This window comes from Falco rusticolus, chromosome 3 (assembly GCF_015220075.1).
Source record: "Falco rusticolus isolate bFalRus1 chromosome 3, bFalRus1.pri, whole genome shotgun sequence".
Lineage (NCBI taxonomy): Eukaryota > Metazoa > Chordata > Aves > Falconiformes > Falconidae > Falco > Falco rusticolus.
Genome location: NC_051189.1, coordinates 39,160,300 through 39,177,743, shown reverse-complemented (window position 1 = coordinate 39,177,743; position 17,444 = coordinate 39,160,300). Strand labels below are relative to the sequence as shown.

Below are 17,444 nucleotides of genomic sequence, written 5' to 3'. Positions count from 1 at the left end.
TCTGTGTTTGATTTAAAAGTCTGATACTTCAGGGAAGTTCATGCCAATCATCAAAACTAAACTATTGAAGTTTTTATAGCATTAGAACAATGAGTATTTTTGTTATATTTCAAGAACTAGAAATGTATGCAATTGCTCCTAACTATTTTGAAATAGGCTTACTGTAAAACAACAGAATAATTTTATATAGAAAATGTAATTTTTAAGCAATATTTCTGAAGTACTTAGATGAAACTCCTTTGCCATGGTACATGTTGGACTATGGTATTTAGGGAAAACTTTGGCATAATTTTGTGGTGAAAACCCTGAAGAAAAGACTGTATGTTAAGTAACTTTGAAAGTGACTAAGTAAGTTCTATTAATAGGTGGATTTTGTTGGATATAAAATGGCAACTCAGTAATTCTGTTTCTTGAGAATATGCATCAGCTATCTAGAATTAGTTTGGCATCCCTCCATGGTTTTATACACAGTTAAATTAGGGCACAGATAGTCTCAACTGTGACTGTCAAGATGTAACTTTGCTCTCACTGTTTCTAAAGAGTTGCATTTCTAATTCATCAGTCATATTAAAGACAGTTCTTGTGTCAACATTAAATCTCATCTGTGTATCTGAATTCAATGCTATGTTCTTTTGGCTCATGTCACTGCCAGTAATGCAGCATCTGCAACTGGAATTTAGCCACTAATGATGACAGAAGGTCCAGAACAGAACCCGTCTTACTTTCCTAACCAGTATTAACTCCTGTACCACTGTCAATTAGGCCAGTTCTGCACTTGGAACTGGACCAATGCATCTGTTAATGATGTCTACAGAGAATCCAGCTGTTTTTCAGCTATAATGGCTCTGGCTGCATAGGAAAAAGCAAAAGATATTATTTTGCCCCTGTAATCTAATCAAACTTGGTTTTCAATATACAAAAATAATTGATCTGATATGAAAGAAATGGTCATTTTTTACTTTTATTAATCAGTTTAATGACAAATCTGGCCTAGATGTTTCTTCACAATACCATGGAGTGAGTAGTAAAGGAAGAAAACCTATTACCAGAATACTGATATGCAGATTTTTGACCTAATTTATACATCTGCTTATTAATTTGATTGTGGTACTTGTTATCTCTTAGTATTGCTTGTAAATGTTATTTTCTCTCCATGATTTAAAAATATGTGCATTAAAAAAAACTTGTAGAGGAATGTAAATGTATTTTATGTAAACGCATACAAGATGCTGAAAAAGCCCCAAGAGAGGCAGGCCAGGTAGAGAAACAGGGCAAGAGTATCAGTATTGTAAGAAAAGTGATTAGTCACACAGTGCTAGCAGTCTGCTTGTAACGGCAACATGGTGGTCAGATTTGTAGTTGTGTGGCTTTGTGCCTTGTGCTGCTTTTGTATTCATGACCTTCACAAAGTAAAAAGTACCTTTATGGAGACTTAACTTTCATTTCCATTGTGTAAAGCTTTGTGTAACTGCATGTGGAACAAAGTTTTCCAGGAGCTTTTTCCATAACCTGCCCCTTTTGCTTGCTTTTCTCCTTGTATGAGAAGGTAGAGGGGCTCGAGAGCAAACACAGGTGGATGGATAGGTGCTCGTTCTGAAGAAAAAGGCATCAGCGCCCTTCAGCATCCGGAGGGAGAAGGTACTTTGCATCGTATTTTTGGAAAAGGGAGGCCTCGTGTGGTCAGTCGTGAGAACAGCTGCCCGCCGGGCTATATATAAATTTATACCGTTTTATGTATATGTGCATATATATAGTTATATATGTGTGTGTGTGTATAACTGTCTACAGTTCAGCTGAACTGCTGTTGGGCAAGCTAGGACTATAAAGATGGACATACTAGTGATGTTTCATAGCAACACCGATGACTGGGTTAAAGGAAGAAGAATCACCTGAGCGACTGCCACTGCTCTGTTATCGAACAGGTCTGAAGTGGGAAATACTGATCTCAGTGGTCCGTTTTTATTTGCTGTGTTAGAAGATAGATACCTCTCATTGCCTTTCCAGGCATCTAAAACAGGTAACAAAACATAACTCAAATTCACAAGTCCATGTTTGGTATTAAATTAATTAGTTGAACAAGAGAATTGAAATGGAGTAGGAGTTTGCCTGGTAACTGACAAAATGACAACATCGTGATTCAAAGGCAAAATTAAGAAAAAAAAAACCCCAAACCCAAAATCTGAAAGATTGTCTAGTGCATGTAAAATTACAAAAAAATAAAATGTCTGTGGTACCCAATACTCGGTTCTTTGCCTTGAGATAATTTAAGATTTAGCGGTGAGGAGCTGTACAGCAATCTAGGCAGAGACCTGCGAGGATACATGTGTATCAGTGAGTCGTAGGTTAAAGCCCTAGTGCATGAGAGGGTATGCCAGCACGCTTACCTTAGACAGGTACCTTGGAGAGAAAGAAGTCCAGTCATCCCATTGCCTGCATTCTTATTATCAATTTTAAGCACATTCTCCAGCTTTGGGAAGAATTTCAGTTAAATAAAATTCCCCAAAATGTAAGATTTACCATCAGTAACACATTGGCTACTGTCAGCTGGGATTTGTGAGAATCCTCTTATCATACCTGACCTTCTGGTAAGGTTATTTTGGTTTGTGACTCTAGCTGGGAGTAGTCTCTGGGGAAGACACAATGCTGCCCTTCTGCCCACTCTCATGAACACTGCAGGGCTGGAAGGTGGCTCTTGGTTTCTTCCCTTTTGATTTATCAGATTTGTCCATTACTTGGTCACTTGCAGTGAATTAAATCTGTTCCCTTGCTTAACATTAGTCAAAACTTCCCTTAAAATCAAATGTACATGTTACTGGGATGTAGCTTTTGACGTATTAGGCTCAAGTCTTCAGAGCAGTAATGGTGGGATTCATCTGGTATATAGAAATTGCATGTGGGAGCAGGTTATCGGCTTCACCTGAAGTAGTCGCCTTCATTGCAGATCGAGCAGTCAGGATAAAGAGAACAGTGTTCTGGACTCACATCTCACTGTGGTTTTTATTTTGCTCATCTCCCTGATGCTGCAGACAGTATCTAATGGATGCACTATCTGCAATTACATCTTCAATCCTATCTCCACTGTGAGACACATAGGAAGCGTTTTCTGGCGACGGAAGCTAGTGTTTGTTATCAAATGCTTTTCAGGACCTGCAAAACAGTTCAATTTTCTAATTTTGTCTAGAAAAAAATAATACTTGAGAAGCCTTGTCTCTTGTGATTGAAAGAACACATCTGGAGACAAAAGAAGTGCACGTTAGCCTAGAGCTTTATTTCTTCAGGCTGTAACTCAAGTGCCTTTTGCAACAGAGTGTTTATACCCATAGGGTCCAATTCAGGATGCCTTCTGGTAGTATTTCCAAAGACTGTGGTGCCAATGTCCCTGAAATCCATAATGCAAGTCCTTGTTGAAGAAAAAAACCAAAACAAAACCAAAAACAAACAGAAAAACCTGCCATGTCACGTTTTCACCTGCGCACCCCTCCTTCCTGTGCTTCCCCAGGGGATGCTGCGGCCGGTTTTGCAGGCGGTTTCCCCTTAGGCAGGGCCGTCCTCTGCGCAGCGCGGCGGCAGGCGGGGGGAACAAGGGGGTGCCCGCCCCCGGCACCCCCTTCTGTTAATTTCCAAGAGCAGGCCGCCGCGGGGCGGGCACGGCCGCCGCTCCGCGCCCGCGCAGGCCTCCTGCCCCGCCCGGCGCAGTGCAGCGGGCCGCGCCGTGCCCAGCCGTGCCGCGCCGAGCCGAGCCGTGCCGCGCCGCGCCACCGGGCATGGCGCCGCTGGTGCTGTACCACTGGACGCAGTCCTTCTCCTCGCAAAAGGTGAGGCGGGCGGTGGGGCGGCGGCCTGCAGGCCCCGGACTGCCACCTCCCGCGGGGCCGGGCGGGGAGGTGGCCCACGGCCCAGCCTGCCCGCAGCGGAGGCGGGGGGGAGGGCGGGGGAGCTGGGCTGCCCCCGCGGCGGGCCGGGGCCGGGGCCGGGGCCGGGGCCGTGGCGGCTGACAGCGCGGGGACAGCTGTCCGGCAGTGCTTCTCCTGGGGTGACCGCGGTGACGCCGTTGCAGGTGCGCTTGGCAATAGCCGAAAAGGCCCTGACGTGCGAAGAGCGTGATGTAAACCTGCCCCTGAGCGAGCACAACGAACCGTGGTTCATGCGCTTGAATTCCTCTGGAGAAGTGCCTGTCCTGATCCATGGGGAGAACATCGTTTGTGAGGCAACGCAGATTATCGATTACCTTGAAGCGACGTTTGTAGATGGTAATCCCCTAGGCGTGTGAAATCCTGTGGCATGCAGCCATGGTGGGGTCAGCCCCGTATCGCTGCCTGTTGGTTCATCCAGGACCAGAAAACGTTTGTAGCCTCACAAGTAAATGGGCTCTTGTCATAGTTGGTGGTATGGGGTAAACCCGCGTTCCTTTAAAATGAACTGAAGGCCTTCTGGCACCTTCAGAAGCAGCTGTAAGTGACAACCTGCCGCTGGCCTCCTTACCGCCTCAGGAAGGGTAGAGGAGCCAGCCATGGCGGTGAGGCTGCTGCGGAGTGCTGGGCAGAGCTGCACAGCTGCTGCTCTTGGGCAGGTCCTGCTTCTCTGCCAGAAAAAAAAAATAATTAAAAAAAAAGCTTAATTCCAGAGTAATCATGGGCGGAAAAAGGAAGTAGAATGAGTAAATTATTTTTGGAGCCAAAATGGAGTCAAAAGGTAAAAATGTAGGAGGGTAAAACTCGGAAGTGATCACATGCAGGCTTTTGAAATTCTTTGTCCAGAAAAACGACAGCCTCAGTTTTTGAAAGAAATGCAGAGTTGTATTTTTTTTAGGTGTGAAGAGGCAGCATTTTGTATTTAAGGGGTTTAGCGCTGCAGTTGCTAAGGCATGAAGAAAACGTCGTTGCTGGGTGATCACAGTATGTGTTTAACGCTGGCGTTTTCATCAAATGAGTAGTCAGGGCCCAGGTAGATTGAGGGCAGGGTAAAACTCAGTGGTATGCAGGAATACTTCTAATCATGCTTTGAGTAGGATTCCTGTACTGTAATTTTTACAGCATCGCAGTTCTAGTAATGTTTCAGCCATAACAACTTACTAGAACCGCAGTTGTGCCCTACTGTGAGAGGGCTAAAGGGTTGTGTGACACGGTTGCCCATTCCTAGAAGCATAAAAGAGATGCTGAATCCAGTTTTCTGATTTGAAGGCCTCTTAAAGATGTGTTTATGTGGGCTGCTGCATAGGAGTTGGGATTATTGAAATGTTTTAAAATTAAGTACATGTATATAGTTTTCTTTGAGACATGGTAACTGTTACATTATGGTGGGGAACAAGTGAAGCTCTCTTAACTGTGGCTGTGTCATCTGTGCTGGTTGGATGTAACTGAAGTAACTTTGGAAATACTGCTTTTGGTCAATTACATGGTTCTTCTTAACATTTATTTTTAACTTTGTATTGCAGAGGGAGTACCAAGATTAATGCCGGAAGAGGGGAGCATGTATTATCCAAGAGTGCAACACTATAGAGAGCTTTTAGACTCCTTGCCTATGGATGCCTACACACATGGCTGCATCCTGCACCCCGAGTTAACAGTAGATTCCATGATTCCAGCCTATGCTACCAGCAGAATTCGTAGTATGTACTGTTATAGCTCTCAGTGCCTATTGGTAAATAGAGTGTTGCATTAACACCTATCTTGCGTCTTCAGTGCACCTTAAGCAGAATATATTGAGCACAGGTTTCCAATTTTGGTTGCAGTCCTTGATAATTTGTGCATATACTTTCTATTGATTGTGTAGTCTGTTATGATTTGAAAATGGGAAAGAGGAAGTGTAATTTCCAAGGTGTCTGTGGAATTAATTTTCCTAATAATTGTGCTGCTTCTGCATAACAGAAAATGACAGGTGTGACAGCTGTATTTTATTTTCTGATCTTGCTATTTATCCTTATAAAGCAATTTAGAGGACAGCTCTGCTGCTACTCACATCAAACCACTACACTGAAGGAACCCCATTTTTTTGTGATTGTAAACTTGTAAAAAATTCACCTATTAAATTAAAGCAATTGCTTTCTTCTCAAAGTGGTGCAAATGCAGATTAGCCTTAGTGAAACAGAGTCTGTTTGTCTAATATATTGTAAGAAAGTCATCAGACCCTTTTTGTCTTTTGTCTGAGGCATGTACTAGTGACAATTTGGTGCCAGTGGTAGGAAAAAAAAAAAAAAAAAGGAGTGAAGGGTTAAGTAGCTGAGGTTCATCACAGCAATGGAAATTGTTTAAGCACAATGTAAACCAAAATCCTGGGTGCAAATAATGCTTTATATATATATATATATATATATATATGGAATGTAGAATCAGGGTAACAGATGAACTGGTGGTCTGGTAGAATCAGTGGAAAATGTCATTTGACTTCCTTGGGATCGGTATTTTATTTAAGACTTTTATATACATACCAGTTTCCCATGAAAAAAATACGTTAGAGGCAGAGGAAATAACTGTAGATTATGTTGCCCCATCCCTTTTACAACAGAGGATCTCCTGAAATGAGCTCCTGTTTTGAATCCAGTAGTTGGCAGAAATACTTGGTTTTAAACAGTGTTCGGTAATACTCAAAAATCCTTGGCAAATAATCTGTCAATTCTCATAGCTTTTTTTTTGCCCTTTTTTTTTTTTTTTTTCCTCCTGGGTTTGGACACTAGAACTGGACAGCAGTTTTTGTTCATTTTGGTGTCAGATAGGGAGATAATTATTTAATTCTTTATTAATACAGTGGTTTTTCACTGTATATATGTTCAAGGATTCCAGTGTTACTTTCAGCCACAGAACTGTGCTGTGGGAATCCTTGTTCAGCTGGTCATGGGTCATGACCTTGGTCTAGCTTTTCAGAACTGCTTGCAAACTTACAGCCCTCTTGCCAAGAAACGTGACCTGTGTCTTTTGCTTCAATTTATCTTTTACACTAGACTGTGTTGAAACATCGGTTGGTTGCTTAGGCCCAGTTTATCAACTAGTCCAGACCACTGGTATCAGTGCTGTGTTTTTTCTTGGTTTTTGTCCCTTCTAGTCTTTGTACCATGCCAAACTTTTATTAATGCTTTTATGTTTCCTTCTAAGTATTGCAAAAGAACTAAATAGTTCTAGGATGAGGATCAAATCCTGAAAACATGGCTGGATGAAGATTCCCTGTTTACTGCTATGTTCGGAGATCTCTGTTTTTTTTATTTTGGTCAATGTCAGTGCTTTACATGGTGTTGATTTTTTTGTGTGATATTTTAGAATGCTCCATAGAGCAAGGTCAAACACTGCAGCAGCTTTAAAATGTCATACACGTATACTATTACCAAATGCATAGTATCATAAAGGATGATATTGTGTTAGTTTGAGGACTTCTGTTTCCAACAGACTGTGTTATCTTCCTCCTTAAAATTTTTGGCAAGTCAGTTCTCTTATGAGCCACACCATTGTGTTGTCAGAAGTGAAGTCAGGCAGTTAGTTTTCCTTATAGTTGCATGTTACCCTTTAAAAAACATCAATACAGATTTAGTTTTCTTTCTCTGTGCTGGAAACCTGTTGAGTATGAAGAAGTATTTAGAAGTCAGTGTTGCTGGTCCAATGATCAATAGTTATTTAAAAGTAAATTATTTATAAAAAGTACCTGGTGAGATTTAGAATGGCTAATTTTAGGAACAGTAATTAGCATTTTTTTGTTTTACTGAAGTAACATGAATTATTCTCTTATATCAGTGTACTGTCTGGTTTGTTGTCTTTTTCTTCCCCAAATGTGTATGTCAACTGTTTATTGAACGATTGTACTTTTAGGTATTATTGATAGTTTTTCTGTTTTCACATGGTAACAGGCAGTGCTTTATTACGGTTCACGTTACAACATTGTCTTGTGTTCTGCTGACCGTTTGTGTTCTTCCCCTTTAGTTTCTAGCTGGTATAAATTGTCAGTTTACACACACACATTCATATTGGTAGAGCTAAAATTTGGATTGTCTGAACTGGGATGTTTTTGTATCTTTTTGTACTTAAAGCATAGCCTGCTGTCTTGATTTGAGGCATTTTTTTGAGTAGCTTGTGGATGTTTGTAAACAATTTCTTTGCATGTTCAAACTTGTCCTGAATGGTTTAATTTTCAGCTTTGAAAAGCTGGGTTTTTTTCAGAGTGCTAGATATAATAAGCCACCAACCAGTTATGTATTATATTTATGCATACCAAATCCAACTAAGTAATTAATTGCATATTTAAGATTTTAGTTTTGTGATTACATCCTTCTGTTTCTTCATATACTGTGTTGAAAGATGGCTTTTACAGTCATACCAGATGGAAACAAAGAATATGTAAAACAGTGAGTTCACTATTCTCTAGCAAGATTTTTTTATCAGTTTAATTTATAAGAGTTAATTGGAACTAATCTTAATTATCAAGTAAAAGTGAGAGGTGATTCATGCCCTATAATTATTCTTTTGTTCTCAGTTTATTACTGGAAATACTTATTTTTAGAAGATAACTTATTATTCACTACCTTTTGGTATTCTAGGTCTGTAAGTATGGCATTGTCAAGCAAAGCCCCATTTTAAGGAGAGAAAAGGCTATACACATGTAGTAGAAATTAGTAAAATTATCTTAGATTTTTCATATCATTCTTTCTTTAAGTCATGTAATGAATGTTTTTTCTAGAACGTCCATATACTCTGTAATGAACATTTACAAAAGGGATCACAGATTTTGGTGTCACAGTTTAGCTAACTGGAAACACCTTGGTTCCATATTCAGTGGTATTTAGGCTTTTGCTGTGGAATCATGTATGTGACCTACAGAAAACCCCAGTATGGGCCTGTTGGCACTTTCACAGCGTGGAAAGTGTGTTAGGAACCCAGGAATGAAGGTACAAAACCATCAGAGACCTAAGGTACTTGTAGTAGAATTTCATGGATTTAGCACAGGTTTTGGCAGCAAAATGGTTTTCTCTGAATAAGAGAAAAATATTAACAAGAATTCTTCATTCTTGCCTGGCAGATCACCGCTTTATAGAGTTCATTGCAAACTGATGAGCAGAAGGTGTGGTGGGGTCATTTCGTGCAGCTGTTGTTTTCCAAAACATGTTGGTCATACTTCATTGAAGTACCACTTCCCATTTCTTTGGTGTGATACTTGCACAGAAGCTAGTGATCAATTTCAGTGGGTTGCATTATGGGTATGTTTGGATATCTAATGTCATTCTTTCCTTTTTTTTTTTTTTTTTTTTTTTTAAATCAGGCCAAATAAGTAACACAGAATCAGAGTTGAAGAAACTTGCAGAAGAAAACCCAGACCTTCAAGATGCCTATATAGCAAAACAGAAGCGCCTTAAAGTAAGAAAACTCTTTGTATTCCCCCAATAATAAAATGAGCTTGTTAGTGTCAGATTTCTTCTGTCATGATGTAAACATTTGTTTCACCTGTCATTACCATTAATGTCATGCAGTGTTTTAACCCTACAAGGCATGAAGCAGTCTGTCCCCCAGATCAGCTACACATTTCCAAGTGTGTGCTGAAGTATTTGACTGATCCTGCTGACTTCAAAGGTAAGTACACATCAGTGCTGGCGCTGGGCTGTTGAGCACCCTGCAGCGTGAGGTAAACCCTGATATATAGCATCTCTAATGTTTTTCTTCTTCTACTTGAATTGTCACTCGTATCCAAATGGTATCCAGCTGACTATGTGGCGAAAATAATCATGTTTTATGAATAAGCACTGTAGTATCTATGTAAAAGTTTATCTGATAAAAGTATAAACTGTACAATGATTAAAACACTAACCTGTGTATATATTTAGTCTAAACTGCTGGACCATGATAATATAAAATACCTAAAGAAAGTACTGGATGAACTGGAAAAAGTTTTGGATCAGGTTGAGACTGAATTGCAGCGTCGAAATGAGGAAACACCAGGTAAGGATTTTTCCTTACTAAATCCTGTTGATGCTTGTGTTTGGGGAGGCTGAATAAATCTGTTGACAGCACCATTATAGAACTGGTTTTAATATATTGAATTTGATACTTTCAGCATATACTGATCTCACATTACAGAAGGGATCAATGCTGTTTTAAATACTTGTTCAGTTTACTGCTGCTGTCAATAAGTTCTCACTCTCTTATGAAAGTGCTTGATCACATTTTCAGAATGAGTATAATTAGCTGCACACTTTTGCAGTATCTTGTCAACAAAATAAGAAAACCCTTAACTACAGAATGTTATTCTTGATGTTGTAGTTGTAGGCTTCAGTTCACTATAATGATCACAACTTTAATGTTTAATATGGGTTTATTATAATCTTGTGTAAATACTGTGCTGGTATTTTTAGTGTAGAATTAGCAATCCGGATGAGCGCTCTAATCATTAAGCAATCCCCCTCCCCCCCTGTCTTGGAAAGTAGCGGTGTTTACCTGCCATCCACCCACATTAAAGTCAAATTTTGTTCAAATGGGATTAGTCTTCTGCTTACTCAGAGTCTGGTCCAGCTCCCAGCGGTGCTAATAGGAATCCTTTCTCTGACTTCACTGGGAGCTATGTGAAGCATCAGTCAATATCAACTGCATCTGCTCAAATCAATAACTGTATTAGGCTCTATAAATAGCTGTTGTAATAATTATCAGCTACTATCAAGACAGGAGATTTGAACCAGCAATTGAAAATCTAGGTTAAATTTTCTACTGACTCAACAGCAAGAGTCACAGAAAATGTTTTAACTCAAAAAGGATGGTAGGATTTTGTTCAGCAAACTTGTCTGTCACCACTAAATAGCCTTTTCAAGGAGTCAACTGGTACAATATTGATGAGCTTGTGAAAACCACCAGGATCACAGGATTTAGTAAAACGTGGCTATTACCTGCCTTTTGGAATTTTGTCTGAGTTTCGTTTTTGAGGTTTGTGAGCAATGCCTCTCCAGGTCCTGGCCAACCTCTGAGCCTCTGCTTCTCTTGCTGCTGCTCAAATCCCTCATTCACTTACTGCTGTTGCCACTATAGGTGTCTTTCATTCAGACAGGTTAGCTTCTTATCATAATGCGCTGGATGAATCCCCAGGTATCCTTTCAGCAACATAGGATACACTTGTCCTCTGCAGGTGCCTTTCTTTCAGACCTGCGTATCCAGTGAAAATGGACTGGTACCAGCAGCGTGCCAAATGTTGCTTTCCTCTGGTGGCAAATGAGTTGAAAGGGATGTTGCAAAATTTCTCTGTTTCCACAGAGGTGGTGTTGAATGTTCATGCTAGCATTTTTCTGTGCTCATTGTGTGGGAGGAACTGCAAAAGGTTGCAAATGAGGAGGGAACAGCATAGTTCTGTTTGAGATCTAGGCTGGAGCAGAGTACTCATGCTGGCAGCTATGCTGACTACAAAATTTTGTATCCTGGGTTTCAGAAGCTCTTGGTGTAGTCAGTACAGATCAGCCCTTTCAGGTGGTGGTGGTTCAGATCACTGAAGTTAGAGGTGTGATGCTGCCTGGCTGTGCCTGCTTTGAGCCATCCCAGGAAGATTCACCTCATTCCTTTGACTGGAGAAGGAGCCTGGGGTCTCCAGCTGTGCTCCTGACTAATAGTGGACAGTGTGAATATCCATTGCCGTCACTTGGGGAATGGAGGTTACAGTCAGTTCATGTTGTCACTGCCACTCCTTCCTCCTCAGGGGGAGGCTCCTCATACTCCTCCCTGCTCCAGTGTGGGGTCCTTCCCACGAGAGACAGTCCTCCACCAGCTTCTCCAATACGAGTCCTTCCCATGGGCTGCAGTTCTTCATGAACTGCTCCAGAATGAGTCCCTCCCATGGGGGGCTGTCCTTCAGGAACAGACTGCTCCAGCGTGGGTCCCCCATGGGGTCACAAGCCCGGCCAGCAGACGTGCTCCAGCCTGGGCTCCTCTCTCCACAGGGCCACAGGTCCTGCCAGGAGCCTGCTCCAGTGCGGGCTTCCCACAGGGTCACAGCCTTCACTGGGCATCCACCTGCTCTGGTGTAGGGGTCCTCCACGGACTGCAGGTGGAGATCTGCCCCACCATTAACATCCATGGGCTGCAGGAGACAGTCTGCCTCACCGTGGTCTTCACCATGGGCTATAGTGGAACCTCTGCTGCAGCCCCTGGAGCACCTCCTCCCCCTCCTTCTGCACTGATCTGAGTGGCTGCTGAGTTGTTTTTCTCACATATTACCTCCTCTCTCCAGCTGCAATTGCTGTTGTGCAGTTTTTACCCACTTCTTAAATACGTTATCCCAGAGGCGCTACCACCACTGCTAATGGGCTCAGCCTTGGCCAGCAGTGGGTCCATCTTGGAGCCAGCTGGCATGGGCCCCATCAGACATAGGGAAAGCTTCTAGCAGCTTCTCCCAGAAGCCACCCGTGTAGCCTTCCCACTACCAAAGGATTGCCATGCAAACCCAATATAATTAGACAGCATATTGAAATAGCACTAAACTAAATGTTAAGCCCATGGAGGCTTCTACATGTGCTTGTATTCCATTAACTCCTAATTCTTTATGGTTTATCTCTGCTTAGAAGATGAAAATCAGCCTTGGCTCTGTGGTGATTTCTTCAGTCTGGCAGATGTATCACTTGCCGTCACATTACATCGCCTGAAGTTTCTGGGATTAGCAAGAAGAAACTGGGGAAACGGAAAGCGGCCCAACTTGGAAGCCTATTATGAGCGTGTCCTGAAGAGAAAAGCATTTTGCAGAGTTTTAGGACATGTCAACAATATATTAATCTCGGCCGTTCTGCCAACGGCGTTCCGCGTGGCCAAGAAAAGGGCTCCCTGGGTTCTCGGCACCACCCTGCTGGTCAGCATGCTGGCAGGAGTGGGTTATCTTGCTTTCATGTGTCTTCGGAAGAGGTTTGCCACCATGATGTTATCGATTAGAACCAGGCAAAATTATTTTTAGACCTGTCTGTCCTTAATGATGAGTGGAGGGCAGCTCTACTGCCCCAGGAAAATATCCCCAGTAAAATATAAATGTAGAAGAAAGGTTATGTCTGTGAATTAGAACATTGCCACACAGTAATTGTCTCCTGCTGTTGTATAATTGGATTGGCAATGCCAAAATATTTGTGGAAAATATATGTTGGGGTGACAACAAAGGGAAGAAGTGACTTTCTTTTCAGACAAGGACCTATAAGGGCTGTGACAGTGCTTTGTTAAAGTGGTTATTGTCTCCTCTACCCAGTAGATGACCTAATTACAATGCTTATATTTAACAGATAATGCGGCAATGTGACAGCTTTTCACTGTGGGTGAAATGCATTACTGTGCAGAAACCAATATAACTGAAATACTGAAAATAGCACTTACTTTAAATGCTCAGAGTAGGATTTAAGTGGAATATAGGCTCTGTGTCTGTTGTGTATGGGAGTCAGTGTCACCGTACTGATTAATGTCTACTGATTTACAGTTGGACCTTTAGGAACATGTTAAAAAATAGTCTTGTGAAGCTACTTTTGTCACTGTATGCTCATGCAGCAGTACAGGAAGAGATCTGATGATTTGTGGGCTGCACAAGTGGAATTCTCCAGAGGCAGCAGTGGTCAACAGATGCTGGACTTCTGCTGAAATACAAATGGGAGTGAAAAACCTGACACTTGCCCTTTGAAAACTTTTTGGGTAGCCTTTAGCCTAGCCAGATATCCCGCTCAACCACAAGCCCTGTCTGAGTCAGGCCAGACTATCTCAGTGCACATTTCCTCCTTTCGTTGGGGTGGCCTGATACAGTTGTCTCCGTATTAGTGTCTCACGTACCCTTTCTTGTTTCCACTCTGAGCACTGGCTATTTTTTGCACATTACTTGGCTATGTTAGCAATTGCATGTGCCTCCATGAAATGTTTGCCCACAGTGTGCCACAGGCAGCTAGAAAATGTATGCACAACAATGCATTTTGTAAAAGTAATTAAAAATAGTTCACTGTCTTTCAGTCTGGTTAGGTAGCCTAGATTGAAGGTGAAACTGTGATTTAAAAATCTGTTTACTATGGAGAGGTGTAAAATTGGTGGCAAGTGAGGTATACAGGTCTGTTTGGAGATAGATGATTTCTACTGCAGAGTTTTTGCAAAGCTGCATTTGTGTAGCATATAGGAAAGGTGTAGAAAAACACCCTGCTGCTTCCCACTACTCAGCAGATGCTGGGAGTTCTGTTAGGCTTGAACTGAGCTCCTGTTTCAATGAGAAATGTACATTTACCTGGAAGTATACTTTGAATAATTTTACATCAAAAAAGCAGTTGGGAAGGGCTGAAAATTCTTGTGACAGTTTAGTAAGATTTTTGTATTCTTGATGAATGTCTGAAAGCCTCAGAGTTTTGTTTACAAGTTGTAGATAACTGCAACAGGCAAAACATAGCTTTAAAATATTTGGCTATCAACAACCAGCACTAACAGGCCTAAGTACATTTTAGATCCAGTGCTGGTGGTTGTGATCTCTCTGCATAATTGCTTTTGAGTGTCAAGAAGACCTTTTCTTAAGTTTGCTGGAAAGAACTGAGGCAGTTTTCTGTCTGGGTAGCCTCACCATCTAGCAGATATCAAAATTGATAAAATTGTTGAATACTCCTGCTTATAATTTAATATTGTGCTAGTTGTCTAGCAAAATAAAACCTAAATCTCATTGCTCCTTTTCAGTAATAAGAATCTTACTTAGGAAAGTGGTTTTTTTTAAATTTGTCAAAAAGATAGTTTTATATAATTCTATTTCAAGACCCATTTGTTCTCAAGAACTTGTTGAATTAAGTGTGCTTTATTTAGGAAAGCTTTATTATCTCTAGAGTAAGTCTAATCCAACAATACTATTAATGTGCTGGCAGCTTTAACTGAGTTTGATGTTTGTATATTGAAGTTCATCTGCATTTACTTGTAACCAACAAATTCCACCAAGTTAATAAACACAGAGCAAGGCCTGTAACTTAATGCTTCCTGGCATGTATTTCTGTTAGGCCATCTGTAAAATATAATCTCACCAAGTAATGGTAAAATTCAATATTTATGATTTGGCTTTCTTCAGAATTAATGTATATTCTACTTTTTCCTTCATCTTTTTTCTTTTTTTTTAATGTGCTGATTTTAGATAAGAGCACTTATATTCGCTGAAGTGTGCTGTTTTAGTTCACACAAGCAGCCCTGTGGGCTGTGGTACAGGCTAATTAATGATGAAGCAGTTTTAGGTTCCCCCCAACCCTCAGTGACGTCCGCAGCTGAGCTAGCGCTCGGTGCCTGCCTGGAGCTGCAGGTACTGTCGGGGAGGACTGAAGTGACCACCAGAGGTCAGTGGTCCTCCAGGGCTGCACGTTGGCAAGCCTCTCGGATGTGCTGGAAAACACTAGTTTTCCCAAACAAAATGTTTGGGATCTCAGCATAAGAGGGATGTGACCGTCCTCATCAGATTAGCAATCTCTCATGATCTCTCAAAACAGCTGTTCTAATTTACTACAGGTTGGTTCTCTGATACCTATCATTTATGCTTGTGTGTAGTTTCTACACGGGATAAATAAGAGGGCGAAGTTGCAATATATTTCACTTTAAAATGAATGTTACTGAATAGCAATTGAACTTGTCTTCAGGAGTGAACACAGATAATGAACTTGTACTGAGGAAAAGTTTGGATCCCTAGTTTAATTCATTTCTGTTAGTTCAATTATTTGATAGCCTACTTATTTTCACTGCCCTGAAGTACTCTGTGCAACATTGATTTCTGTACAGGTGGCAGCAAAAGGCTTATCCATGATTAAATTCCTCAAAATAGGATGAGATTTAGAAGCACATGTGCTGTATTCGGCTCTTTGTGCAGGATAGCGTAAAGTTTATTTTCAGCCTGGCTTATTTTCTTTGCTCTGGTACCTCTGTATACTGTTTAGATTGGATACACAAGCGATCTTCTTGTTTTCGTTTAGTATTTGCTCTCATATCATGTGTCAGATACATTTCATATCTTCCTGTGTTGGACCTGCACAATATACATCGATTCTAAGACCACTTTCTAGACTGGTTATGTCTTCTGTGTCAGTAAAACAAAGCACATTTGAGGATCACACAGTATTACTCTGAGGAGTCTGATGCTATTTAAGGAGAGGAGCCTCTGATATCTCACTTTAAAAGGTGTTCAGCAGATCGCCTTGCATATACCTGGAAACAAGTTAGGATGATGATTTTCTTTCCTTTTGGTACTTTGAAAATCAGCAAAGCTACAAGGATCAGGTAGACAGCTGTTAGGATTTGAGTTTCAGGAGATTATGACACCTGTGGTCTGTGGACCAACTTTGAGGTAGCCTTGATGTTAGCATTTATCAGAAGTATGCACAGAGCCCTTGCTGTGAAAAGCTTATGTCTAAACAGACACGAGGAGCCAAGAGCGAATGGGAAGGTAGGTACGGCAAATACAAATACCTTGCCCAGATTCACATAGCCATATGTCCACTTCTGTATATGACATTTTTAGAGGAATTTTTTACTTAAGTCTGAATTTTTATGAGAGCAAGGAGCTACTAAGGTTTAGAGAACAGATTGGCATGCGCTAATTCTTGAGGATTAGAGGTAGCAGTAGACAGAAAGGAGGTGAAAAGTAGTGGACCTAACTAACTGGAACACAGTGCTCTGCAGTAAGGCATGACAGATTATTCTTTACTGAGGCCTCCTTATTATGTCTCCATTTAGCTGATGTTAGACGAAGAGGTGTAAGGTTGTGCTTAGGCAATTTGTAAGATGTGCTAAGGAAGTCAAAAGCATATAGAAAAATCCCAAACAAAATACATTTACCCCCTCCCCTCCTTTCTTGAAAAAGAAATGTTTAGTTTTGGTGCAGTACCAAGTCACAAAGTCAGGCACTCAAAACGCAGGAAATTCCAGAAGCCAGAGTTCTTACAATACTGTTAACTCACTCATACAGTAGTTCAGTAACATTTTTATTTCTGTTTTTCTTTCTGAGTTACAATCATGATGCTTTATTTAATTTGAAGTTCAAAATGTTGTACTGTAGAATAGTTAAGCTGTGGATAAGCTTAGTGTTGTGGGAAGAATCTGTTGGAATTTGTAGAGTTGAAGTCATAGCTATTTCCATTTTAGCTTTACATCAGCATTAATAAATTTTTACTACAGTTTAAAATACTCATAAATAGTGGTAGAAGAGTGTATTGTGTAAACTAATACATAATAGTATAATTCAATATTATTCTGTATTTATTAACATACATTAATTGCCTTTACATACATTCTATGTAATATCCCTATTATCTCTTCCATATGTCTTCTGCTACACACAGTTAATTGACGATTATATATATTACAATATTATTCATATTTATAAAATCCAGCTCTAAAGTTAAAATTATGAAAATGTTGTTGATTTATTTCAAATTAATACAATAAGAGTTGTCCTTTATGTTTCAAGCTCAGTGCTTTATTATGTGCAATTTTTGAGTTCCTTTGTAGGACTGAAGACATTGTCTAAATCCTGCT

The 17,444-nt window shown here is 40.7% G+C and overlaps 1 protein-coding gene across 1 annotated transcript; it reads left to right on the top strand.

The window, feature by feature from the left end:
- The first annotated feature begins 3,285 nt into the window (after positions 1–3,285).
- Positions 3,286–15,965, top strand: GDAP1 (ganglioside induced differentiation associated protein 1). The gene is made up of 6 exons (XM_037381391.1): positions 3,286–3,815; positions 4,058–4,250; positions 5,435–5,608; positions 9,238–9,332; positions 9,797–9,911; positions 12,509–15,965. The coding sequence occupies exons 1-6, from the start codon at positions 3,765–3,767 to the stop codon at positions 12,889–12,891; spliced, it is 1,011 nt and encodes a 336-aa protein (XP_037237288.1). The 5' UTR covers positions 3,286–3,764; the 3' UTR covers positions 12,892–15,965.
- The last annotated feature ends 1,479 nt before the right edge of the window (positions 15,966–17,444 follow it).